Here is a 24,997-nt window from a genome sequence, read left to right on the forward strand (position 1 = left end):
ATGCACCGAGATGTGTACGACACAGCTCAACCCTTGGATGCCCGTTGGGCACTTTGTGTTGAACTCCCTAGAGAGGAGCCGGACCCCGTTTCTCACTATTGGATAGAGAAGTCATTGTCTTTCAATGAAATGGGATAGCGTTTGCAAGCCTAGATCAGAAGGTGGAGTTGGTATTCAATTTTGCTCTTTCTATGTAAAATGGCGTGGTCAAACTTTGGATGGGAGGAGTAGGGGGACTTTTTAAGGGGAGGAGAGATGCAAAGATAGTGCTAGGCACACGTACATCACTAGCATGCTCAACTTTTACTCATATTTTAAATAATGGCAAAAGAAGCCTAAAAGAAAACGTGGTCCCTGTGACCAAATGGAATTCACTCCTCTTAGGGGTTAAACCCCACATGCTGTTTTGGAATTTTTTATCCAAGAGAACTTTAAATTTAATTTGTCACGAATTTAGTGGTCTTCCCTTCATTTTCTTTAACCACTGACAAGCATTATAAAATTTTCAGTTCCATTGGGACTTGCAAATTCAAGCTTCAGGTTCGAGCCTTGAACCCCGAAATCATGGGTCATATTATTTCATCAGGGAATTGGCATCTCCAATCTCCAAAGCTTGATTTCATTCTCTTTCAGGTTTCATTGTATCTCTTGCTTTTAGTCCCTACTGCAACATCATTAAGTTTCAACTTTTCCAGTTTCAATAAATCATTAGAGATTAATGGCACCATCATCCTCCATTTAGATGCAGTAGTCTCTGATCCAATCATCGACCTCACAAGAAATCGACAGGATGAACTCAGTAATCGTAGTACTGGTGGAGTGTTGTATAATGCACCAGTTCAGCTTTGGGACAAGAAGACGGGAACCCTAACCAACTTCACCACCCATTTCTCCTTCACCTTCAGAAATTCCTTAAACTACGACAAATGTGTCTTTTCTAACAAGAGTCTCTGCTTTGGAGATGGGCTTTCTTTCTTCCTGGCTCCCTATGGTTCAGTAATCCACGATAGAAACCACAATATATATGGAGCTAATGGTTTTGCAGGTGGTGGTCTTGGTCTTTTCAGCGAAGCACCTATAAGGATCAATAATTCCATCATTGCAGTGGAGTTTGATACTTTCAAGAATACATGGGACATAGATAACAGTCACATAGGTATTGACATCTCTTCCATCGTATCTATAAAAAATATTTCTTGTAATATTAGTCTTTGGAGATGGATGAGAGAGAATTCTAGCCCTTGGGAGGCTTGGGTTGATTATGATTCAAGTTCTCAAAACTTGAGTGTTGTGTTGACCTGTTTCGATAAATCTGTTCCTTGTGAGACCTGCAGCCTTAACTATAAAGTTAATCTTAGTGATTATCTTCCAGAAAATGTGACTATTGGTTTTTCTGCAACCACTGGAACTGCCTACGAGCTGCATCAACTAAACTTCTGGGACTTCAGATCGAGTTTGGAGATCGATAATTCGATCAATACGGGCCATCTATCAACTAAAAACATTGTGGGATTGGTTGTGGGTGGAGCTTCCATGATTATTATCTTGGGTTTGTTTTGGGTTTTCAGGTGGAGAAAGAATAGAGAAAATAAAGCAGATGATGATGTGGTCTTAGATGTGCCCACAGGGCCTAGGGAGTTCTCGTATGCTGAATTGGCTAGAGCAACTAGTCACTTCGATGAGAAACAAAAGCTAGGAGAGGGAGGATTTGGAGGTGTTTATAGAGGGTTCTTGAGTGATCTCAACATGGAAGTTGCTGTGAAGAGGATCTCTAAAGGGTCTAAACAAGGGATAAAGGAGTATGCATCGGAGGTGAAGATCATTAGTCGATTGCGGCATAGGAACCTTGTGCACCTTCTTGGTTGGTGCCACCAACGGAAAGAGCTACTTCTTGTGTATGAGTTCATGCCCAATGGAAGCCTTGATTGCCATCTATTTCGAAATAAGGGTTCCTTGACATGGGAGTTGAGGTACAAGATAGCTCTTGACTTAGCCTCTGCATTACAATATTTGCACCAAGGGTGGGATCAATGTGTCATCCACAGGGATATAAAATCCAGCAATGTAATTCTAGATTCCAACTTCAATGCTAAACTTGGGGATTTTGGTCTTGCTAGGCTTGTGGAAAATGATCAGAAGGGGTCACAAACAACTAATGTAGCTACTACCACCATGGGAGGATGGCTGGTGGAACATGAGAAAGGGACACAAACAACCAATGTAGCTGGTACCATGGGATACATGGCACCTGAATATGCTTTTAATGGGAAGGCTAGTAAAGAATCTGATGTCTATAGCTTTGGCATTGTTCTCTTAGAAATTGCTTATGGGAGAAAAGCAGTTGAGATGAGGGTTGACCCAAGTGAAGTAAGTTTGGTAGAATGGGTTTGGAAGCTCTATGGAAATGGAAAGCATCTCGAAGCGGCTGACCCAAGTCTATGTGAGGATTCGGAGAAGCAGCAATTAGAGTGCATGATTGTTGTAGGGCTATGGTGTGCTCAACAAGACTCCAATCTCCGACCTACTATTGGGCAAGCTATCAATGTTCTGAAATTTGATGCTCCAATGCCCAATCTCCCATATTATAAGGTAAATGTTTCTTCTCCATTCAATATGAATGCATTCTGGATTACAGCTTCCAAGGGTTCTACAGAATGTGATACAATTCAAACCCAATGTATGTCCAAAAGCAGCACAACTGTTTCAGCCAAGTTAAACATGTCATCATCTTCTTCAGCTTCAGCCTCATCTTCCCTCTTGAACAATACATGGTAAGCAGAAATGTAATATATTAAGCTCAAGATTGCAGTTCTCTCCCCCCACCCCCACTTTTAATGTAATAATAATAACAGATCTATTTTGTATTTCTCTTTTGTACTAGGAATTGCTTTAACATGTCGTTGTATTCAATTCCTAGTATATTAATAGGAATTTCCCTCCTTGTGTTTTTGTTGTGATATTTCTTGATATTCTGCCTTTTCTGAGTATTGTGTAGGAATCCTCTAGTCAAAACAACTGTATGTTGGGAAGCCCTACCCTTGAATTAGCCCTATTTTACGTTTCAATCAGTTTTTGAAGTTGTGTCTCTGCATGGGAAAAACTTGACAGACTGAAAGATGATGTAAATTGGCATATATATTGGGGTTTAAATTTTGTAGACATGTTTTATGTCATCATTTACTAGCTTGGTAAATTTCAGATCCGGCTCCTCTCCTACGACCTGCCCACCTCCATCCCTCTTACCAGACACAAACAGGGATGGATCCCACCCGGGCAGGGTGTTCAGCCAGGGGATAGGGCGATCATTTTGCCCCTGTTTGAGTCTGGTAGTAGAGAGGGAGGTGGGGCAGGTCGTAGGAGAGGAGCCGGACAGCGTAAATTTCATCCAAATACCATTTTCCAATGTGATGATACAAAGTTTTAAAATTGATTGAAAACTCAACATTTGAAAATTTGATATAACTATGAGACTACAAACATAAAACTCTTAGCATGGTGAGCTATACAATAAAGAGATGAGATCCAAAACTATATACAAATGGCCAATCCAAGGGGAAGGATTCCAGTCCAATAATTGGTTTGTCCAATAGGTCTCCTCATGGCATAGAAATTGTAGACTGTCTAGAAATGTAAATAACATTTTCCCATATATAATCCCATTTTTAGAGTATTTTAAAGGGTCTCGGGCTATTTCTTCATGTTATTACTTTCTTTTGGATAAATTACACGTCACCCCCTGGTTTTCAAACGAAACTTAGATCACCCCCTGGTTTTTAAAAAAACTTAAATCACCCTCTAGTTTAGACCCCAATATGACAAATTAGTTCCTGCCGTTAGTTTTATGTTGTTAAGTGATGATGTCAGCCAGTTAAATAAATTTAAATCCCTAAAATACCCTTGACCAATGTTGAAGATGAAGGAAGGGTAGTATTGTAAATTTAATTCTCATATTTTAGTACAAGGATAAAATAGTCCTTTCACACCAATAACTAATAGCAGATTAACACCATTACTGTAGAGGGGGTGATGTGAGTTTTTTCAAAAACCAGGGAATGATCTGAGTTTTCGCTTGAAAACCAGAGGGTGACTAGTAATTTACCCCTTTCTTTTTTCCATTCACTTGCAATCAGCAATATTTATCACCTCCAATTCGCTGCCCGCTCCAATTTCCTCCAATTCCTCACATAGGAGCAGAAATGACCGCCCTACCCCACCTTGGGCAGTATGTTCGGGTAGGGAGTAGGGTGGTCAAATGTGAGGAATTGGAGGAAATTGGAGCGGGTAGGCAATTGGAGGGGACAACGATTCTTGCAATCAGTCATCTGTTTATTGGAATTCTCTCGATCGTGAGCTATCACGTGTCGGTTCCACTCTCTGTCCTCGTTTCATAATTCTATAATAATGGAAATTTGGTGAGAAATATTGATTTTCTTGACCGGTTCAAACAAACTTCTTTACAACTTGCAATAATTACAATATGGGAAGGGGTTTGGAAGTTGCTGGTTACCTTAAAAGTATAATGTGGAGAATTACCCATAGCTACAGAGAAACCAATACAGTTGCTGATCTTATGGCTAAGAGGAGTGCTTTAACACAGGAATCCCAGAGGTGGGGAGAAGCACCAAGTTTTGTTGACAACGAATTAGGGTGGGACCTACTTGACAGGAGCAGATTTCAGTTTCAATGATAGTTGGGGTTCGCTCTAGATGGAATCCCAAATTGGTGATGTTAGTTGCCCCTTGTTGGCATCATGCATGCTAAAAGGGGATATGAGAGTTTTTTTTGTAATCTTATTGCCCCCATGGGGGATCTCTCAGAACTTGTAATATTGACATTTGATAGTTAATACATACTTTGCTGACCTTTAGCAAAAAAAATATGGGAAGGGTTTACCTACGCCACACCCATGGCAACGCATTTAATGGTTTCTTTAATAGGACGCATAATGGTCAAGGAGGAGAGAGAAAATGAATAAGAAAATTCCTTTGATAGGCCATACATTAAATTAATAACAGGAAAAGGGAAAGAGAACACTACTTGAGCGTATGAGATGCGCTACCCCATGCCCAAATAGAGACATGAAAAATGACCGTCACACCCCCAAAAAATTCTACCTTTCCATTGGGCGCTGCGATCATTTTGACAATGGAAAGGCGGAATTTTCCAATGGTTGTGTGTCATGGATTCATCATGGTATATAGATTCCTTTCAATAATTTTGAGAGACACTATAACATGCTTACTAAGTGGATCTCCTTTATATCTTATGGGAATCTCATAAATGTTACTTTATAGAAAGTTGTATAATGATTGTTGGGTCCTCAACGGAGAGCTTGCTAGACCACTGTGATGTGCTAGAAAGAGGGTTTCAGAGGTATTGAGTCATTCTTTGTTTGAGTCCAGGTAAGGAAAAGATAGGGTATTCACGGAAAAGCAACCATTGTATGGGAGTCGATCAACATAGGCAAAATCGACAATTTTTGTCTTCTCAATAGCTACTAATTAGAAGTTGTCCATCCCCTCATGCATATATGTGAATCTAATGCAACCTGGTTGGAAGATACAGATAAGGAGATTCAAGGTGATGCAGCCCAGAAACATTGGAGAGGCCTCCCTATTTTGAGTAACTATTTAAATAAAGAGATTAGGGGGGTTTGGATATTGATTGACAATAAAGAGGGATTGGAGGAATTGATTGATTGATAATTAAATGAGGATGATTGGAAGGAAGATATTGGTTTTGAAACTTTCCTAAATCTAAGGAAGGAAAGTTGATGGGATAAATAAGGAACCTATAAAGGAGATATGGACTGCATCAATGCCAACTCATCCCTTGATTACATTCCACCCACGTTTTCAATAAGAAAATTTGCTAAAATTGTGACCCACGATTTCAGCAATTAGGTGTTTTGACTATCTTTTACTAAAATTTACTTTTAAGATTTATCTATAAATGTAAAGCCATTTTGGCCACTGGGAAGGTAGTTTATGGGTGGTTGAGATTGATTAGGGTTTTATTTGTGTTTCTTTTCCTTTAACTATATAAGGACTATGCCCATTGTAGGGGGTTGAATATTGAATTGAATTTTGGAGTTTCTCCTTTTGGAGTCTTGAAGAACTTCTCCCCTTCCAAGCCTTGTAGAGCTTGAAGACAAACCTAGAAGAGCTTGTATTGTGCCGCCTAAGCACATCCCCACCCTCTATCGTTCCTTGAAGAGTACGATAGTCGGATTCACATTTTCGAGTCTACATTACAAGGACAACATGAACACAAGAACAACGGGTTTAACGTGGCTCTTCAAGGGCACGGGAAGATTTGCATTTCTTCAAGGATGCAACGTAACTTTCTAGGGTTACGGGGTAGAACACTACAAGGTTCCAAAATACTTAATGGAGTAATTTTTCATTAATCAATTTTTCACCGCAATTAGCATAGCTCTTACATTATAAGAAACCAAAATAAAACCTAATTCTAATCTTTAAGCCTATTAAATCCTATGGCTAATTTAATTGCAAATTACATCATAAAATAATTTAATTATTTATTACCATAAACGTTTATGTACTCTTCATAAAAATCGATCTATGGGGGCTGAGATCTTCTTGAATCGGTTATACTAGGTGTCCTTCTTTAATGTGCTTCAATGTTGACCTCATTCCTTAAAAATAGGGAAGGAAAGAGAGACGTGGAACTCTAGCCTCTAAATCCTCTTGGCTAATCTTCATAAATCTCCTTTGCTATTAAATAGGAAATATCTTCTTCAAATTGGAGTTGATGTACAAAAAATATGTAGAAGTGGCCATGGCCAAGGAATAGTAGTTGGAGATGGAAGAAGCTTGGAGATCAACCGATTCGAGCACCACACTTCTTTCACCTTCAACCCCAAACAGGAAGCATGCTCAAGGCCTGTACGAATACTAAACAGCTCTGGTTCCAAACTATGGGAAATTTTAATAGAACCTACAGCAAACAAAAGAAACTTGTCATCTAGCAAAAAAAGATAAGACCACCCAACTAAAATTACTCCGGAGATCTGAAATCCTGCACATATTAAAACAGGGAAATTGAAAACAGGCAAATGAGAAAAGGTAGATAACATAAGTGCCTCCTCAGTTGGAGAATATACATCTTGGAAAGAAAAGGAGGGGGGGGGGATAATCCTAAATCTGCTATCCAAAGTTCAATATTTTTCACTACCGGTACCGGGTCAGGCTTTTCAAATCCATAAATAACCTTGTTTCAAGCATACAAAATAAAATAATAAGTAATAATAAATACCCCAAAGAATCATACTAGAGATTGTTTATCAAGCTTATGACTCGACAAAGTTGAGAGAAAGAAAAGTTCAAGGGAAGGATGAGAAAGAAACTCAGTTCTCAACCCCAACAGACTAGCGTCCCAAATATGTTTGACCCAATCACATGAAAGGAAGATGTGCCAGTATGATTCAACACAATTTCCACACAGAGCATAATAGGGGTCGATCTGAAGCCATTTGGAAAGAGTTTGCTTTATTGGTAGTCAGAACCGAAAACCACGAAGATGGGAGGAAGAATCCCTTCAGCAGCATTGACATTAATTTTTGACAAAAGTTTTCGAGGGGAGGAAGAATCCCTTCAGCCAGTAGGTACCATCGACGAAAATTAGATGTGCATCGGGGGTGAAGATGGGACAACAAGAGTTGCCAACTAGATTTGGGGTTTAGGACTTGTGAATGGTGTCCTTCTTTCACACAAGGGATGCTAAATTAATCCCAAGTTTCAATGGCTGGTCTACCCCAGATCTCTAGGTAAATGTCAGATTATAGGCTAGGAAGGTGTTAGGCACCTAGCAACTGACCAACCAACGGTCGGTCTTCCTAGACCACACTCTTTGCTATACTCTTGTTGGTTATACATATTATGTATCTAATTAATCTAATGTTTGAAAGGTTTAACCTATATTGGTTAAGATTTATGAGCCTAGTTAGGCTAATCGAGGTTAATGTCTTAATCCTAATTATAACTCTAAGTTAAGTGGATTACAAGAGAATCAATCTTTTTCCTCGGTGTAGACCTCTTCAGTTATCTCACCTGATTTTTGCAGATGACTTGACGGTTTTTGGTGAAGGTGGATTATATGTTTCTCTGTTGTTATGGATTCCTTGGAATCTTTCTCGGCCTTATCTGAGCTTTATCTAAATCAATTTAAATCTGCAACGATCATTGGCGGAGTCCCTACGCAGATTAGATATCAGTTTCTTATTTTGACTGGATTCACAGATATAGAGCTCCCCATTAAATATCTTAGTGTCCCTCTAATTTCTGGTATGCTTAGGGCTATTGATTGCGCTCCCATATTTGATCTGGTTAATAGAAGGCTGGAAGGATGGAAGTCAAGGATTTTGTCCTATGCTGGGAGACTCCAACTTATTTCCTTAGTGCTTTAGGGTGGTTACATCTTCTGGCCAGAGATTTTTGGTCTCCCAGGGTCAATTTTGAGGAAATTGGAGTCCATGTTTGCTAGGTTTTTTAGGTCAAGGCCAGGGCTGGAGAGAAGGATCAATTATAGTTCTTGGATCAAATTTATAGACCTAAAGCTGAGGGTGTAGATTGGGGGTGAAGAGGATAAAAGACATGAAAGTGGCTGGCCTTATGAAGCTTATATGGTGGGTGGCATCCCACAAGATGTCCCTTAGGGTGCATTGGGTGGATCATAGATACTTAAAAGGGGACTCAATTTGGTCTATGAAACCTATCCAGAATTGTTCCTAGGTGTGGAGGAAGATCGTGAGTACAAAGACAGTGCATGTCCTTTATCCACTAAGTTGTGGTTGGATATGTGGTGCCCAGCAAGTATTCTATTCTCTACTTTTATGGACCGTATCAGGTAAGATGCTGGGTCTAACAGATTTGCATTGGCTCAGTCTATCCTTAAAGATGGGGAGTGGAATTCAAGGCACTCTTCTTTAGTTGATTGACACATGTGTGGCCCCAATTGGGGAGAGTTGTGAGACGCAAAGCGACCGTCTTGGACTCTATTATTTGGTGTGCTAACTCATCCGGCCTATTATCTTCCAAATCTGCTTGAGATACTGTTAGGATCCATGACCCCAATGTGGATTGGTCCTCTTGTATTTGGTTCCAGATTTGCATTCCTAAACAATCCTTCATGGAGTGAAGATGCTTGCGCTCTATGCTTGGATGGGTAACCGAAGGATCTACCCACGTTGAAGAACTCCACTCACTCAAATACTCATGAGGGAAAGACGGAGGAAAAAAGGGTGAAAAGGGGGCAAAACAAGCCTTGAAGGGTCTCCTTACCCGAGAAAAGCTTGTTTTGGAGGGAAGGGGATCCTCCTATTTATAGGGGAGGGAGGACCCTCACCCTTGGTTAGATAAGTCCTCCATGGCGCCGTGGAGATGTCCACGGCGCCGTGGGGGACTTTTCCATGGCGTCGTGTGTGACGTCAGCAGGCTGATGTTACACCCCTTCATGGCACCGTAGGAATCAAGTACACATCCCCACGGTGCCGTGGGAAGGAGCCCACGGTGCCGTGGGAGCGCAGTACCATTTTTCCTTATTTTTTGGGTTTTTGGCTCCCTTTTGACTCTTCAAAAAATTTTCTGTCGGGGGGCTCCGCCCCCCTACACCCTCCGCAAGGTGAGCAGTACCTCTTTTAGCGTTTAGTAAAAGGGTCTGATAAGTCATTTTAGGGATGTTAGGGTGATTTGGTTCAGATGTAGGGACAAGAGTCCTTCTTGAGAGAGATACCAAAGTCTGTCCGTGTCCTGTTGTCATCATCGCCGGGGGGTGACAAAATTCAGTGTCTACACTACCCAAGAAAATTAGGGCCAACATTTAGGGTTTTATATGATTTGTACGAATGTTTGAGACTTGGTATTTTTTCGGCCATGGTATATATGTCTCGTACATTATTTATGCTACATTCAATGTCATAAGTTAGTAGGGCATTAAAAGTCAAAGTAAATTTCAAATTAAGTGATGTCGTCCAAATTATTAGCATATTACCGGTAAGATGTATTTCTCACTGCTGAGATACGAAAGAAATTTTTTTTAGAAGTCAAACATCTCTAAACACTATCACACAAAGGCTTCAATTCAGGTAGACATGAATACTTCTTCATCAAATCAAAAACATCAACTTATTACACATTGGTTAACCCCTAGAGCCTCCAAACATCTAATGTCACCAATGAAAATTAGGACCAACATTTAGGTTTTTATATGATTAGTACGGGCATTTGAGACTTAGTAACTTTTCAACCATGGTATGCCTCGTACATTTTATATGTGACATTTGATTTTACAAGTCAGTAGGGCATCAAAAGTCAAAGTAAATTCCAAATTAAGTGATGTAATTCAAATTATTAGCATCTCACTGGTAAGATGTACATCTCACCGGCGAGATACGAAAGATATTTTTTTTAGAAGGAAACACCCCCGAACACTGTCACACAAAAGCTTCAATTTAGGTAGACATGGATATCTCTTCATCAAATCAAAAGCGTCAACTTATTGCACACTGGTTAGCCCTTGGAGTCCCCAAAAATCTAATGTTACCTAGGAAAATTGGGGCAAGCCCTTAGGTTTTTATATGATTAGTATGGAGGTTTAAGACTTCGTATTTTTTTGGCCATGGTATGCCTCGTACATTTTATATGCGACATTTAATGTCATAAGTCGGTAGGGCATTAAAAGTCAAAGTAAATTCCAAATTAATTGATGTAGTTCAAATTATTAGCATCTCGCCGGTAAGATGAACATCTCACCGACGAGATACGAAAGAGTTTTTTTTTTAAGGAAACACCACTGTACAATGTCACACAAAGGCTTCAATTCATGTAGACCTGAATACGTCTCTTCATCAAATAAAAAGCATCAACTTATTGCATACTGGTTAGGCCCTAGAGCCCCCAAACATCCAATGCCACCCAGAAAAGTTGGGGCCAGCATTTTGGTTTTTATATGATTAGTACGGAGGTTTGAGACTTGGTATTTTTTTGGCCATGGTATGCCTCGTATATTTTAAATGGCACATTTGATGTCATAAGTTGGTATGACATTAAAAATCAACGTAAATATCTAATTAAGTGATGTAGTTCAAATTATTAGCATCTTGCCGGTAAGATGTACAATTCATCAGAGAGATACGAAAGATAATTTTTTTTTAGAAGGAAACACCTTTGAACACTGTCACACAAAGGCTTCAATTCAGGTAGACATGAATACCTTTTCATCAAATCAAAAGCATTAGCTTATTGCATACTGGTCAGCCCTTGTAGCCCCCAAACATCTGATGTCACCCATAAAAATTGGGGCCAATATTTAGGTTTTTATATAATTAGTACATTGGTTTAAGAGTTGGTATTTTTTCGGCCATGGTATGGCTCATATATTTTTTATGGGACATTTGATGTCATAAGTCAGTAGGGCATTAAAAGTCAAAGTAAATTCCTAATTAAGTGATATAGTTCAAATTATAAGTATCTCACCGGTAAGATGTACATCTCACCAGCAAGATACGAAAGGATTTTTTTTTAGAAGGAAAATACCTCCAAACACTGTCACATGAAAGCTTCAATTCAGGTAGACATGAATACGTTTTCATCAAATCAAAAGCATCAACTTATTGCACACTGGTCAGTCCCTGAAGGCCCTAAACATCCAATGCCACCTAGGTAAATTGGGTCCAACATTTAAGTTTTTATATGATTAGTACAGAAGTTTGAGACTTGGTATTTTTTAGGCAATGGTATGCCTCGTACATTTTATATGTGACATTAAATTTCATAAGTCGGTAGGTCATTAAAAGTCAAAGTAGATTCCAAATTTAGTGATGTAGTTCAAATTATTAACATCTCGTCGGTAAGATGTAAATCTCATCGGCGAGATATGAAATAATTTTTTTTTAGTTGGTAAGCATCTTCGAACATAGTCACACAAAAGCTTCAATTCAAGTAGACATGAATATACTTTCATCAAATCAAAAGCATCGACTTATTGCACACTGGTTAGCTCCTGGAGCCCCCACACATCCAATACCACCTAGAAAAATTGAGGTCAACATTTAGATTTTTATATGATTAGTACGGATGTTTGAGACTTGGTATTTTTTCGGCCATGGTATATATGCCTCGCCTCGTACATTTTATATGCTACATTTAATGTCACAAATCGGTAGGGCATAAAATCAAAGTAAATTCCAAATTAGGTGATGTAGTCTAAATTATTAGCATCTTGCTGATAAAATGTATATCTCACCAGCGAGATACAAAATAAATTTTTTTTTAGAAGCCAAACACCTTTGAACACTATCACACAAAGGCTTTAATTCAGGTAGACATGAATACCTCTTCATCAAATCAAAAGCATCAACATAGTGCACACAGTTCAGCCCCTGGAGCCCCAAAACATCCAATGTTACTCAGGAAAATTGGGGCCAATATTTAGGTTTTTATATGATTAGTACGAAGGTTTGAGACTTGGTATTTTTTCTTTGGTATCCTGTTTCCTTTTCTTGAATGAATCATGAGATTACATTGAAAATCAAATATAAAGTAATACCAAGAGTGAAATTCTAATATGTTGAATAATGTACACCAGAATACCGTGGGGGTATTCTGGTCTTTTTGGGCCTTATTTTTATGTACTGCCGACTCTCTTAGTAGAGTAGGGACAATTCTGTCCTATATTTTGTAATCTTTTTCTTATAAATAAAAGGGTTTGCTTGGTCGAATTGATCAATCAAGCATTCCATTCATTGTGTTCTGATTACATGGCATCAGAGCCAATTCTCTGATCTCATTTTTCAGAACTCCCCCCCATCGTCTCTTCTTTTTTTCTCCCTTCATTGTCTTCTTGATCTCTTCTTTCTCTCCTTTTATTTTTTTGTCCCTCGGTTCTCTTTCTCACATTAGCGCAGCAGTAATAAGGTGATCGCAAGATGTAGTGCCTGCCCCTTTATTCCATCTCTTCAGCTAATGTTCTGAACAAAGTTTGCAATCAATAGCTGCTGCCTCTCTTCTCTACGTTTTTTGGATTTCTCCTGTTCTTAAAGATCGAGCCTCAGTATGTGTTGAAGGTTGATCATGTCTTGTTGGAGATCCATTCAAGCAGCCTTGGACAACACCTATCATAGATTTACACCACCTATTGAAGACATCTCCCCTCTATCGATCTCAATTTCTAGGTTTTTCCAAAACCCTGACTCATCGGTTTTGGGGTTTCAGATTTCTGCCCTTGCTGACCCCATTAAGTTGGGATAAGGCTGAGTTTGTTGTTGTTGTTGTTGTTGACTTTTGCCCTTTCTGATTGTTTGAGGGCTGTTTTACTCAACTTCAAGGAGTGCTCGACCCTGTTGGTGACCCATCCTATTGAAGAATTTTCAAGTTTTTCCAGAATTCTCATTCAATGATCGATTTCTGTTCCTATCGAATTTTTTTCTGGTTTTGGTTCTTGGCTGGCTGCATCAATTTATTGCTGATTTGATTGTGTCAGTATGTGTGGTTCTATTATTACTGCTGCTACCTTCGGCATTGAAGGAAAGCCAAGGAATGAATATCTCCCTTTCGCTACTGCTATTAAACTCTATGGAACAAATTATTTGATGTGGTCCAGATCTACCTAATTGACTGTTGCTGGTCACGGCTTTACAAGGCACCTCTTTGGCACTGCTACAAAACCATTTGACCCTGGTCCTCTTCAAGACAGATGGATTTCGAATGATGCTATGTTAATGTCTTTCTTGCTGCATTCAATTCCATGCAATCAGACCTCTCTAGTGGTTACTTGTTATTGGACACTGCACATCAGATTTGGGCTGCTGCAAAGGAGACTAATGGACAGGTTCGGGATGATGCTCAAGTGTATGAAATCAGGAAGAAGGTTCATGACACCACTCAAAAGGAACTCTCTACATCCCAATAGTATACTGCCCTCAAGAATTTATGGCAACAGTTAGACCACTATTCTGATTTCAGCCTACGAATCCCACTAACATTGCTGCCTATAGAAAGCATGTTGACAAAATTCGGGTATATGATTTTTTGGCAAGTCTGAATATTGAGTATGATTCTATCTGTGTGCAAGTTCTTAGTCAATCTCCTTTCCCTTCACTGGAGCAGTTCTATGCTTTGGTACATATTGAGGAGACTTGTCGGGCTGCTGTGCTACATACTTCCACTGTAGATCGGTCTGGTCTTCAAGCTGGTTCCAGCCCTACTCCCATAAATGATGACTCTCCTAAGACTAATACTTCCTCTAAGGAACCTATTAAGTGTGAACATAGCAACAAACCCTATCACACTAGGGCTACTTGCTGGAAATTACATGGGAAGCCTGCTGATTTTGAAGCCAAACATGGTCATGGTAAAACTAAAAACAAGGCTAATCACATTGAAAGTGTAGCTATAGCCCCACTACTAAAAATGATCTCCCCCAGGAAGAATTACAAGTTTTCAGGCGTATGTTACGGGCTTCTGCTGCCTCTACTACATCTTTTCGTGCCACTTCTTCCACTCCATCAAGTTTCTACTTTGCCCATTCAGGTATTTCATTTGCTGGTCATTGTGCATCGGTTGTCTCCACTCCATGGATTATAGACTTCGGTGCCACTGATCACATGACAGGTTCCTCAAGCCTCTTTCACAAGTATTCTCCCACTTCTGGCAAGGATAAAGTCAGGGTGGCTGATGGCTTCCTCTCATCTATTTTTGGAAAGGGATCCATTAGTTGTTCACCTTCCATTACATTGTCTTTCATTTTATATATTCCGAATTTTACTACTAATCTTCTTTCCATTAATAGTCTTACTATTAGCATAACCGTGAGTTAGAAAGAGAGAATGAGAGAACGGAATAGCTTGGATGGTTAGAACTCCATCCCAAGCCTTCTATTTATAATATTCAAAAGCTTGAAAGAAAAGTAAACTTGGGGTACAAGTAAACAAAATAGATAAAATACCCAAAATACCCTTATTGGGTTACATATCTCAACACTCCCCCTCAAGTTGCTGCATAAATATCGCACATGCCCAACTTGACTAAACTAGGATGAAACAACTTCCCAAATAGGAAACTGACTCCGAACTCCTAACAATTAAAGACATAAACTAAAGGAAACCAGGTTCCAGCTTAGGCCAAAAAGAATAGAAAATCAAACTCAACACCAGTTGTAGACTTCAGTGAGCACAAAGGAAACTCCAATCAGCCATCATAAAACCAGTAGAAATATTAGCCCAAACATTGGATGATAGATAACATCAACCGCAATCCAAAAACGGCAGATAGGTAACGATGATAGATGTTCTCCAATAATTGTGGAACTTGATTTCTAATAAGAGAAGACTCGATCTTCAAACAAAGGAAGAATCAATCTAAAGTTACTGGTTACAGGTCCTAGGTTTTCTACATGGTATCAGAGCTAGGCAACTAGTGACTGATTCTCTCCAAGATTGCTGGTTTAAGAGTCGTTTCAAGGTTCTTCAATTTATGGAGAAACCCTAGTTCATAAAAGAAGGAGAACTAGGGTTTCATTTCTGTTTTATTTTTGGTTTCTTCTTCTGATTGTTTCAGCACCGCAGGCTATCATTCTTGGTCTGCATCTGCTGCTACTGTTGTCGACATGTTATTGCCGCTGCGATGATTATCAGGTGCTTTTATGACCTTTTTTTGCCGCTGGAATTGACTCTAAAGGAGTTGATTGCAGAATATGGTTGAGTGGATGCCCTGCTGCGACTGTGATGCCCTTGATCGTTTGAAGCTTTTTTTATGAGGTCCCTGTGATCAAGCTGCTACCGCCAAATTCAGTTGCAGGGTTTTTTCTTCTCCATCTTATAGGGATTTCCAAACTCGATTTTGTCTTCCTGGTTTCAGATCTGGTTTTTTGAAGAACATACATCGATTTGCTGAATTGATCTGTTGGAACTCTCATTTTTGCTGCTTCAAATTTGTTCGAATCTGCTTTCATCGTTCCCTGCCTTGGCCCATGATTCTTTAAAGTCCTTCCCTAGTATAGTTGCTACAATCAACTTCAAAGAGGAGATGCTATTTCCGCCTCTAGTTCTACACCTCTGGCTGCCGCTGCTAGGGTTCCGATGGCTGCTATTGATTTGGATTTCTGGTTGAAGAATCCTGCTGCTGATTTTTTATTCTTGTGGAATCGATTTCTGGTTCATGCTGAAGATTTATTCACTGGATATTTTTGGAATCCTTTCTGGTATCGCTATTGCTATCGTTTCTGGTTTTCTGGAGTCGATTGGATTCCTTGTACGATGGCTTGATCTAGAGGTGTTTACAAATAGGATTTCTGCCTCTGGTATGTCGTTTTTTTTATAATTCCTGAATACCAGTATACCTTTGGTTTTCTATTGTTGAAGACAACACCGTCAAGAAGGCCTGGTTATCCCCTTGGTTTTCGCCGGATTTCCCTCCAGTTTTTGAAAATGGGTTGGTATAAACCCTCTTCTCTCATGCCCCTGGTTTGCTGCTGTGCAAGCGAACTCTGGTTCTCTTAATCTTCTTCTTGAAATTTGATGGTGTATTTCAAAGGATATTCTCAACTGCTACTTGTTGAGAGTTATTGAATCTGCTAATTTATTCCTTTAGTATCGATTCTGATGCCCTGGCAAATTTCTGAAGATGGTTTTCCTGCTATCGACTAGGGTTCTTTGTTGATTTCTGATTTGCTGCCCACTGGTTTCTTTTTTCCTGCTGGTTTGCAATGTTGATAGGTAGGAGACGACACCTCCCCCATTCTTCGGTTAAATCTCTTAATCTTTTAAAACATAAGTTTCCATATTGCCCTTCCCTTTCTCTTTATTTCCCCAATATCCTTTAATTATTTTTACTTCCAAACCTGCCCTCATTCAATAATTATTATTGCTCTTTTTCCATTACCCTATTTGAATACCAAATTGACCCCTTGCAAATTCTGGTTTATTACCAGATTGCCACTCCTCCCTTAAATTTTTCCTTGCTTATGCATATATATGGATTTCACCTAAATTACGGTTCTGCCATTATCTCTTGCTATTGCCTATTGTATACTTAGATGGGTCCATCCCGAACGAAATTGGGTATTTTGACCCGGTTCCACATCAATTAAAGATTGCATGATATAATTACAGAATTGCTATTGGGTTACATATCTCAACACTTACTAAAGATCTGAATTGCAAAGTAACTTTTATCCCCACTCGTCGTGTTTTTTAGGAACTGGAAACGAGGAAAACGACTGGATGTGGTAAAGTGCATGATGGAATGTACCTGCTTGATGATGGTCGTCTTCCTCCAGCAACATTACCTTTTCAATTGTGTCAAACTTCCTCCTTCTCCTATGAACTGCACCAATGGCATTTTAGATTAGGGCAACCCCCCCCCCTTAGGAACTTTATCACATTTATTTTCAGCATTGGTTAAAAAATGTAATAAGGAAGATTTTTTTGTGAGGCTTGTGTCTTGGCTAAATAGGCACGTTCAACATATCCTATTTCTAATAAAAGATGTTCTTCCTCTTTTCATTTGGTTCATATTGATGTGTGGGGTCCTAGTCCCAAAGTTTCTCTTTCTGGTCATCGTTGGTTTGTCTCCTTTATAGACTGGTACTCTAAAACCACTTGGGTCTACCTGATGCACAAAAAAAATAAGGTTTTTTCTTGTTTTCAGCATTTTTATAAGATGGTTTAGACCTAGTTTAATGACACTCTCAAAATTTTGAGGAGTGATAATGGGACAGAATATATGGAAGCTTAGTTCCAAAAATACCTTACTGCCTATGGGATTATACATCGGACCAGTTGTGTTGATACTCTAGCCCAAAATGGTGTGGCTGAGAGAAAAAATTGTAGAGCCCTAATGTTTGCTCGAAATGTTCCCTCTTATTATTGGGGGGATGTTGTCCTCACTGCAGCCTATTTGATTAATAGGATGCCTACTCGAGTCCTTGAATCCAAGTCCCCAGCTGAATTGTTACATGGCTCCTTTTCCTTTGTCGTTCCCCCTAGGGTGTTTGGCTGTGTTTGTTATGCTAGGGACACTAGATCCCCTGTTAAACTTGAACCCCGTGGCCTCCTACCAGATGTACTATGGTGAGTATGTATGTTGTATTTCATGAGAATCTTTCATATTAATCGTCCCCACCTCTTCAGGGGGAGAGTTTTAGTGAAGATATGCTGACTATAGAACCCCCTCTTCAGTATGTGCATGATGAGTCTGTTCCTGCTCCTATTTCTCCCTCTACTTCAGGGGGAAAGGTTCCTACATAGGGGGAGACTATAGATAATGATAATAATGAAATTCTTAAATGAGGGGTGCTCACTCCAGTCCAGAAAACCATTAGTGAATTTCAGAGAAGGATTGATGATTCTAATTTGAAGGTCTATATAAAGAGCCGTACCAAACATAAGCAACTTCAATCCACTACAACACCAGTACCCTATTCAGTTGCCAAACCCGAATCCAGAACCTACTTCTTTACCTGGTAAGACTTCTTCTCTTGAGCTACCTATTGCTATTCGCAAAGGTGTTAGGGCTTGTACTCAACACACTATATCCCATGTTGTTTCCTATGACTCATTTTCTCCATCTTTTCGTGCATTTGTTTCTTCTCTTTCTTCTGTACATATTCCTTAAAATTGGCAAGAAGCTCTATCAGATGGAAAGTGGAAATAGCAATGATGGAAGAAATGAAAGCCTTAAAGAATAATGACACATGAAAGCTTGTGGTTCTTTTACCAAGGAAATCAGGGAGGAGTTTGAAGAGGCATGTTTAGATCAGTATCCTGATTTAGGGGACCAGGATTATGATGATGAGGAGCCAAATAAGTATGATGATGCAGAAACTCCAACAAAGGCTACACATTTGAGGAGGGCACAGTTGGTGAGCAGAGAGCAACAATAGATTGGTGATGAGAGAAAGTTACAGATGGCTAGGGAGCTAGTTCATCTAGATAGGCTAGAGATGAGCCAGTGCCAGAGCAACCCTGTAGGAGGAGGTTGAGACTTAGAGAGCCAGAGATTCCATTGAGGAGGATCCAGAGTGTGAGGGCCCCAGAACCAGACCGAGTACCAGCCCCACGACCCCCAGCCCGACGGACCCGAGCCCCACGGCCTGTACCCCCACCCCCACCCCCAATGAGGGACCTAGATGTTGAGATACTCCAGATAGATTCTACACTCTTTCGACAACCAGAGTTTAAACAAAAGAAACTGAAACAAATGTGGACTAATGTGAAAGAGAAAGTGGGGATTGCTGTCTCCAAGTGGGCTTTCTACCACAACATTCCAGTCAATGCCACCTAAGGGCCATACTATCATCAGGCAGCTGCCTTCGAAAAACACACTAGTAAACACAATGAGAATTATCTATTTCTCCATATAAGAATGTAGTGAGATTAAATTAGCTCAAAACTAAATTAACAAAAGGATCAAACAAAGGCATAAGTAACATAAGGATAGCAAGTTCGACAGATTGTTGGTTTTACAGGCAAGGATTGAAAACAATTTGCTGAGACACTTAACAAGGTTAAGAGATTGGAACCAGAGGATCTGAACAGGATCTGGATGGATTTCCCTAATCCACTTGATGGACTGGACGAACCAGCAGGTCCCTATTAAAAGTTTTATAGGATCAGATAATCTTTATCCTAGGTGTTCTCTAGAAAATTCCTGATCCTTGACTCTATAAAACAAAAACATAGCAAAACGATATAACATAGATATGAGATATCTGATCATCTAAGAAAACTTAGTATACCTTGTGAGTCAAAGTTTAGTTTCATTTAAGGGATAATTAGTCATACATAGACAGTTTGATTGCACACAATTTACATTCACCCACATATAGATAACAAAGATGTACATTACCTTAGATTTCATTGACCGATTGTCTGAATTTAAAGAACTTCACTTGTTGCTTTTATTTTTCCCAACTTATCTGAGGAGAAGAGATTGTACTCCTGAGGACTTACTCTTTTATTAAAAGAAAGGGCTAAGATAAAGCCCATGCACAAGGCTCCCGCTATTGCGGGGTCTGGGAAGGGTCATAATGTACGCAACCCTACCCCTGCTTTTGCAGAGAGGCTGTTTTCAGAGATTGTACTTGAGGAGGATTTTCATAATAGTTTATCCTTATTCAACAGATGAGATCCAAAATTGAAACACAGCAATTTATCAGTAAATTAAGGAAAAAAAAATAGTAGAAAATATTTAGCAGCAGGGGTTGGTAACCTGTCCTGTTCCAAATATAAGAGGTCACTTTTGGTTGGCATCCCCAGAAACAATATATAAGGATACATTTAGGAATGCCAGGGGCAGTTCAGTTAGTAAACTGACATGCCCTATTAGGGGGTGTTCAGGTTTGTCACCCTTCCATCACAAAGGATGCATTAGGGATGCTAGGGGCAGTTCAGTTAGTAAATTGGCATGCCCTGTTAGGGGTGAGAGGTGTTCAAGTTTTGTTACCCTTCCATCACAAAGAATCTGGACCTGCTATGCAAAAAGCTCATAAATACCAGATACAGCTGAAAAAAATACAGATTACATATAACAGAATGGAGGAAGGAAAAAACTAGGAGCAGCTACAAAATACTGAACTTCCCGATTTATTCAAAAGTAATCTAAAATGGGTAAGTATGCTGAGACCAAAGCTCTGCAGAAACGTAAACCACTCTTATCCCGTAAACCACTTCTTTGTGCAGCTTACAGGTAGAAACCCTGAATCGATTTAGTAGGGACTAAGGTTTGTTAACCCCTAACCTCAATCCTTACCCATAAACCACCTCATTGCCTAGCCAATGGCTAGAAACATTTATTTGATTTGGTAGAGACTATAGTTCATCAACTCCCTCCCCTCCCCAACACACACAAAAAAAAAACCCAAAAGGAGGAGGACAATAAATAAAAAAAGGGGTGGGCTGTTGGGATAGAGCTATGTTCATGACAAAGTAATCATACAGCTTAACATTCAATCAATTAAGATATCCTGAAGGAGGAATCTTAGTTTTACCAAATGATAAAATGAGAGAAAAAAAATGTGTGGGTACTGTTATACAAGATAATTATGATTTCAAGCTTTCAGATTGGATAAAACAGTGGGCGAGCCTTTTCAAGGACAGCAAGGCTGAAGGTCGTAACCGAGAGTGCTTAACTAGCTTTATGGCTTGGTACCTCTGGAAAGCCAGGAATGATCAGTCCTTTGGAAGGAAGATTTGGTCTCCAAGCGATGTGATTGAGGCAGCAGTGCGAGCTAGCTCTGAGTTTTTAGAATGCTGCAGCCCAAAGAGAGTTCCTCCTCCTGGAAATGCACCTTCAAAGAGTGACACTGCTCCCCAGTGGACTGCTCCCTCGGCTCCCTATCTCAAAATAAATTGTGATGCGTCTTTGGATCCTCAAAGAAACAAAAAAGGTTTTGGCTTCATAATCTGAAACCACTTGGGGATTCCCTGCCTAGCCAAATCAGCTCCATCTCTCTTTGAAGACATTGAAGAAGGGGAAGCCATTGCTCTAAGAGAAGGCTTCTTGGAAGGGATTGCCATCGATCATATCATCTTGGAATCTGATAATCAGAACATCATCTCATATCTACAGAACCATGAGAGCGTTGTTCCCCTGTCAGTTGATCCTATCATTGAGGACATCAGGCATCTTAGTTCCTATGTCTTGGATTGTAAGTTCTCCTTTGTCCCTAGGAAAGCCAACTAAGTGGCTGATTGCCTAAGCTCGGAAGGCCCTGTCAACGCCGTGTACAACAGTGTGGCTGAACTCCACTCCGTGGTTGGTTGAAAATTATAAATTCTTCTGCCACGTGTAAGTCACGAGCAAATCAATAGATTTTTGTTTACCAAAAAAAAAAAGGAGTAAATAAAGCAGGCTGCCAATTCCCTTTACCAAACCCTATTTAACTCCTACTCCTACTCCAACTTCAGTCAAACTTAACTCTCAGACAAAGTGAAACTCGTAACACGACTCTATTAGCAAACCTTACTTCACAATCAAATCACTTGAAATAGAAAGATTATATTCACAAGCCCTAGGCTTTTTAAACCCAACAGAAAACAGTTCCTAATACGTTCTTCATGAGAAGGGCACCTATCACATATGCCAACCTTCAATTTAGATTTGAAGTTCTTCCATTGTAGACCCATTTTTTGGAATGCCCATCTCCAACTATCAGCATGAATATCTTTTCCTAGAAGAAAGTGTATTATGACAATTGAAACACATTAATAAAAACCACAATAAAAGTGCAAGAGATATGAAATCTGATTATCAAAGTGGGAATCAGGTACTTGGTTACCGCTCTGATACCATGTAATAAACCCAGAATCAGTAACCAGTACCTGCAAGTGGTGAGAGAAAAGAGAAAAGAGAGGAGAGTTTTAGAAGAGAAGAATAAGACTGCAAGGAGAAGAGCAGCCGGTAGATATAGCTGCCTCCCTCCATCGTGTATATATACTAAAACAAACACTTACAAAGCATAGTCATTATGGAAATAGAAATCCTAGTATCCTCGTCTAACTCTTAGGAATAAAGCACTAGACTAACTAGGAAGGTAAAAGAAAGAAAAATAAAGATATAAACCAACTATATCATGTTGGGACAAACCCCCAATTGTGTGACTTTGATAAATTTCTGTATTTCAATTTTGAATATCATCTGTTGAATAAGGATAAATTATTATGAAAGTCATCTTCAAGTACAATCTCTGGAAACAGCCTCTCTGCGAAAGCAGGGGTAAGGCTGCGTACATTATGACCCTCCCCAGATCCCACAGTGGCGGGAGCCTTGTGCACTGGGTATGCCCTTTTTTATCCTCAAGTACAATCTTTTATCCAGATAAGTTTAGAAAAAATAAAAAGCAACAAGTGAAGTTCTTTAAATTCAGACAATCGAACAATGAAATCTGAGGTAATGTACATCTTTGTTACCTGAATATGTGGGTGAATGTAAATTGTGTGCAATCAAAATGTCTGTGTTTTGTCTAATTATCCCTTAAGTGAAACTAAACTTTGATTCACAGGGTATACTAATTTTTCTTAGATGATCAGATATCTCATAACTGTGCTATATCTTTTTGCTCTGTTTTGTTTTATGGAGTCAAGGATCAGGAATTTTCTAGAGAACACCTGGGATAAAGATTAGCTGATCCTATCAAACTTCTAATAGGGACCTGCTGGTTTGTCCAGTCGTTCAAGTGGATTAGGGAAATCCATCCAGATCCTGTTCAGATCCTCTGGTTCCAATCTCTTAAACCTTGTTAGGTGTCTCAGCAGATTGTTTTCGATCCTTGCCTGTAAAACCAACAATATGTCGAACTTGCTATCCTTATGTTACTTATGCCTTTGCCTGATCTTTTTGTTTTATTTATTTATTTATTTTTTATTTTAGCTAATCTAATCTCACTACCTTCTTATGTCGAGAAATAGATAATTTTCAGTGTTTACGCATGTGCGTTTCTTGGAGTCAGTTGCTTGATGATTTTGTGGATAACTTGTCTTACAATTAATTGCAGATGAAATTTGCAGACAAGTTGAGTGAACTGCCTGAAGAGTGACAGAGTGACAAGGTAGTTCATGATGATATATTCACCCAGGTACTGGGAGATGATACCCGTGGCCGGGTGGGCATGTATGGAGTTGGCGTAAGCCCAAAAGATCTCAAGAAGCCAGCAAGCAGTCGTGCCCAAGGTGATGATGTAACTATATGTGCAATGAACTTTAATGATACATGGTTACAATTTGATGAAATCTTTTATATCTGACATCCTAAATTATGTGAATCTACAGGCATGATACTAGATACTCATCTAATTGAAATTGTAAGATGCAAAGGTGATTTTTATAATAATTTTTATGTATTATTGTCATTGTACTAGATAAGCATAATATATATGTTTTTTATAACTTATCTCTGATTTTTTTACTGCCTTTAAACAGATTTTGTTACATATATGAAGGGTCAGTGGAGGAAAGTAGTCGGTGACCTTTACAATCTATATTTTATTTTGGGGAAACCTTCTTCTTGGGCAAGACACTGAAGTATTTATACATTATGTTTGGAGACAACAGTGTTATTCCTTTGGATATGTTTGTTTTTTTTTTTTGTTTTTTTTTTTTTGAAAATCACCTTCTTGGGTAAGACATTGAAGTAATTATACACGATGTTTGGAGACACCAGTGTCATTCCTTTCGATATGTTTGTTTTAATATCGGTTTCCTTTGATATCCTTGAAGCATCTGAACATACTTTTACTGTTTTGATCAGCTCGGCAGGGACGCATTGGCCTTGTTGAAGATTTGAAGTGTCATTTCAATGGCATCGGTCGTAGAAGCTTTTGGCTTCTCTTTTGTTACTTTTGCATGAGTGATTGTTGTCATGTGTGTCACATTTGGAAACTGAAGAGAGAAATGTTGCTCGTCTCCCTCTTCCCCCCCAAAAAAAAAAAAAAAATTCATGACAATATTGAAAGATGTTTTCTGTTAAAAAACTGTTTCATTTTCTTAGGTTTTTTTTTTCTTCCTTTTATGGATGGGTTTTACTGACTCCTTATATCAGAGTTAAGTGGAGTCAAATGTTACTTTTATCCAATATCCTATTATGATTTCTGCCTTTGAACAATGAGCTTCATCTTACCTACACAATTTACTTTCTTCTTGTTCTCATTATAAGCTGCCTTAAGTTTACAAACTATCTCCAACTCCTTGCATGTATCCTTCCAATAATTTTTAGGGTAAATCAGTACTTGAGTTTGCACACTCTTGTTGTTAGAGTGAAAGTCAAATGATCCCCATCTCGAATGACGCATAGTTGTTAGATCTCTTGATTGGACCCGTAATCCAACAGATCTTCTGCCCTGCTCTTTGATCAAGCTCAACATTAGATCTCTTGATTGGACCCATTAGATTGGTTGTTCGAACTCAGCCTTCCTTACTTATACACATCATTTTGCAACTTTGTAATCACTCCATGTCTGATAAGATCAGAAACTGAAGGGTTGT

At 39.2% G+C, this 24,997-nt stretch overlaps 1 protein-coding gene and 1 long non-coding RNA gene across 2 annotated transcripts; one reads left to right on the top strand and one right to left on the bottom strand.

The window, feature by feature from the left end:
- Nucleotides 1–530: 530 nt before the first annotated feature.
- Nucleotides 531–2,775, top strand: LOC122663244 (L-type lectin-domain containing receptor kinase IX.1-like). The gene has a single exon (XM_043858934.1). It carries the CDS (start codon nt 565–567, stop codon nt 2,773–2,775), a length of 2,211 nt encoding a protein of 736 aa, XP_043714869.1. The 5' UTR covers nt 531–564.
- A 2,328-nt stretch (nt 2,776–5,103) lies between these two features.
- On the bottom strand, nt 5,104–24,750 carry LOC122663394. Its single transcript, XR_006333108.1, has 3 exons — nt 24,543–24,750; nt 13,369–13,373; nt 5,104–5,114 (listed from the first exon to the last, which is right to left on the bottom strand). It is a non-coding gene; the product is annotated as an uncharacterized LOC122663394 (long non-coding RNA).
- Nucleotides 24,751–24,997: the final 247 nt, after the last annotated feature.

This window comes from Telopea speciosissima, chromosome 5 (assembly GCF_018873765.1).
Source record: "Telopea speciosissima isolate NSW1024214 ecotype Mountain lineage chromosome 5, Tspe_v1, whole genome shotgun sequence".
Lineage (NCBI taxonomy): Eukaryota > Viridiplantae > Streptophyta > Magnoliopsida > Proteales > Proteaceae > Telopea > Telopea speciosissima.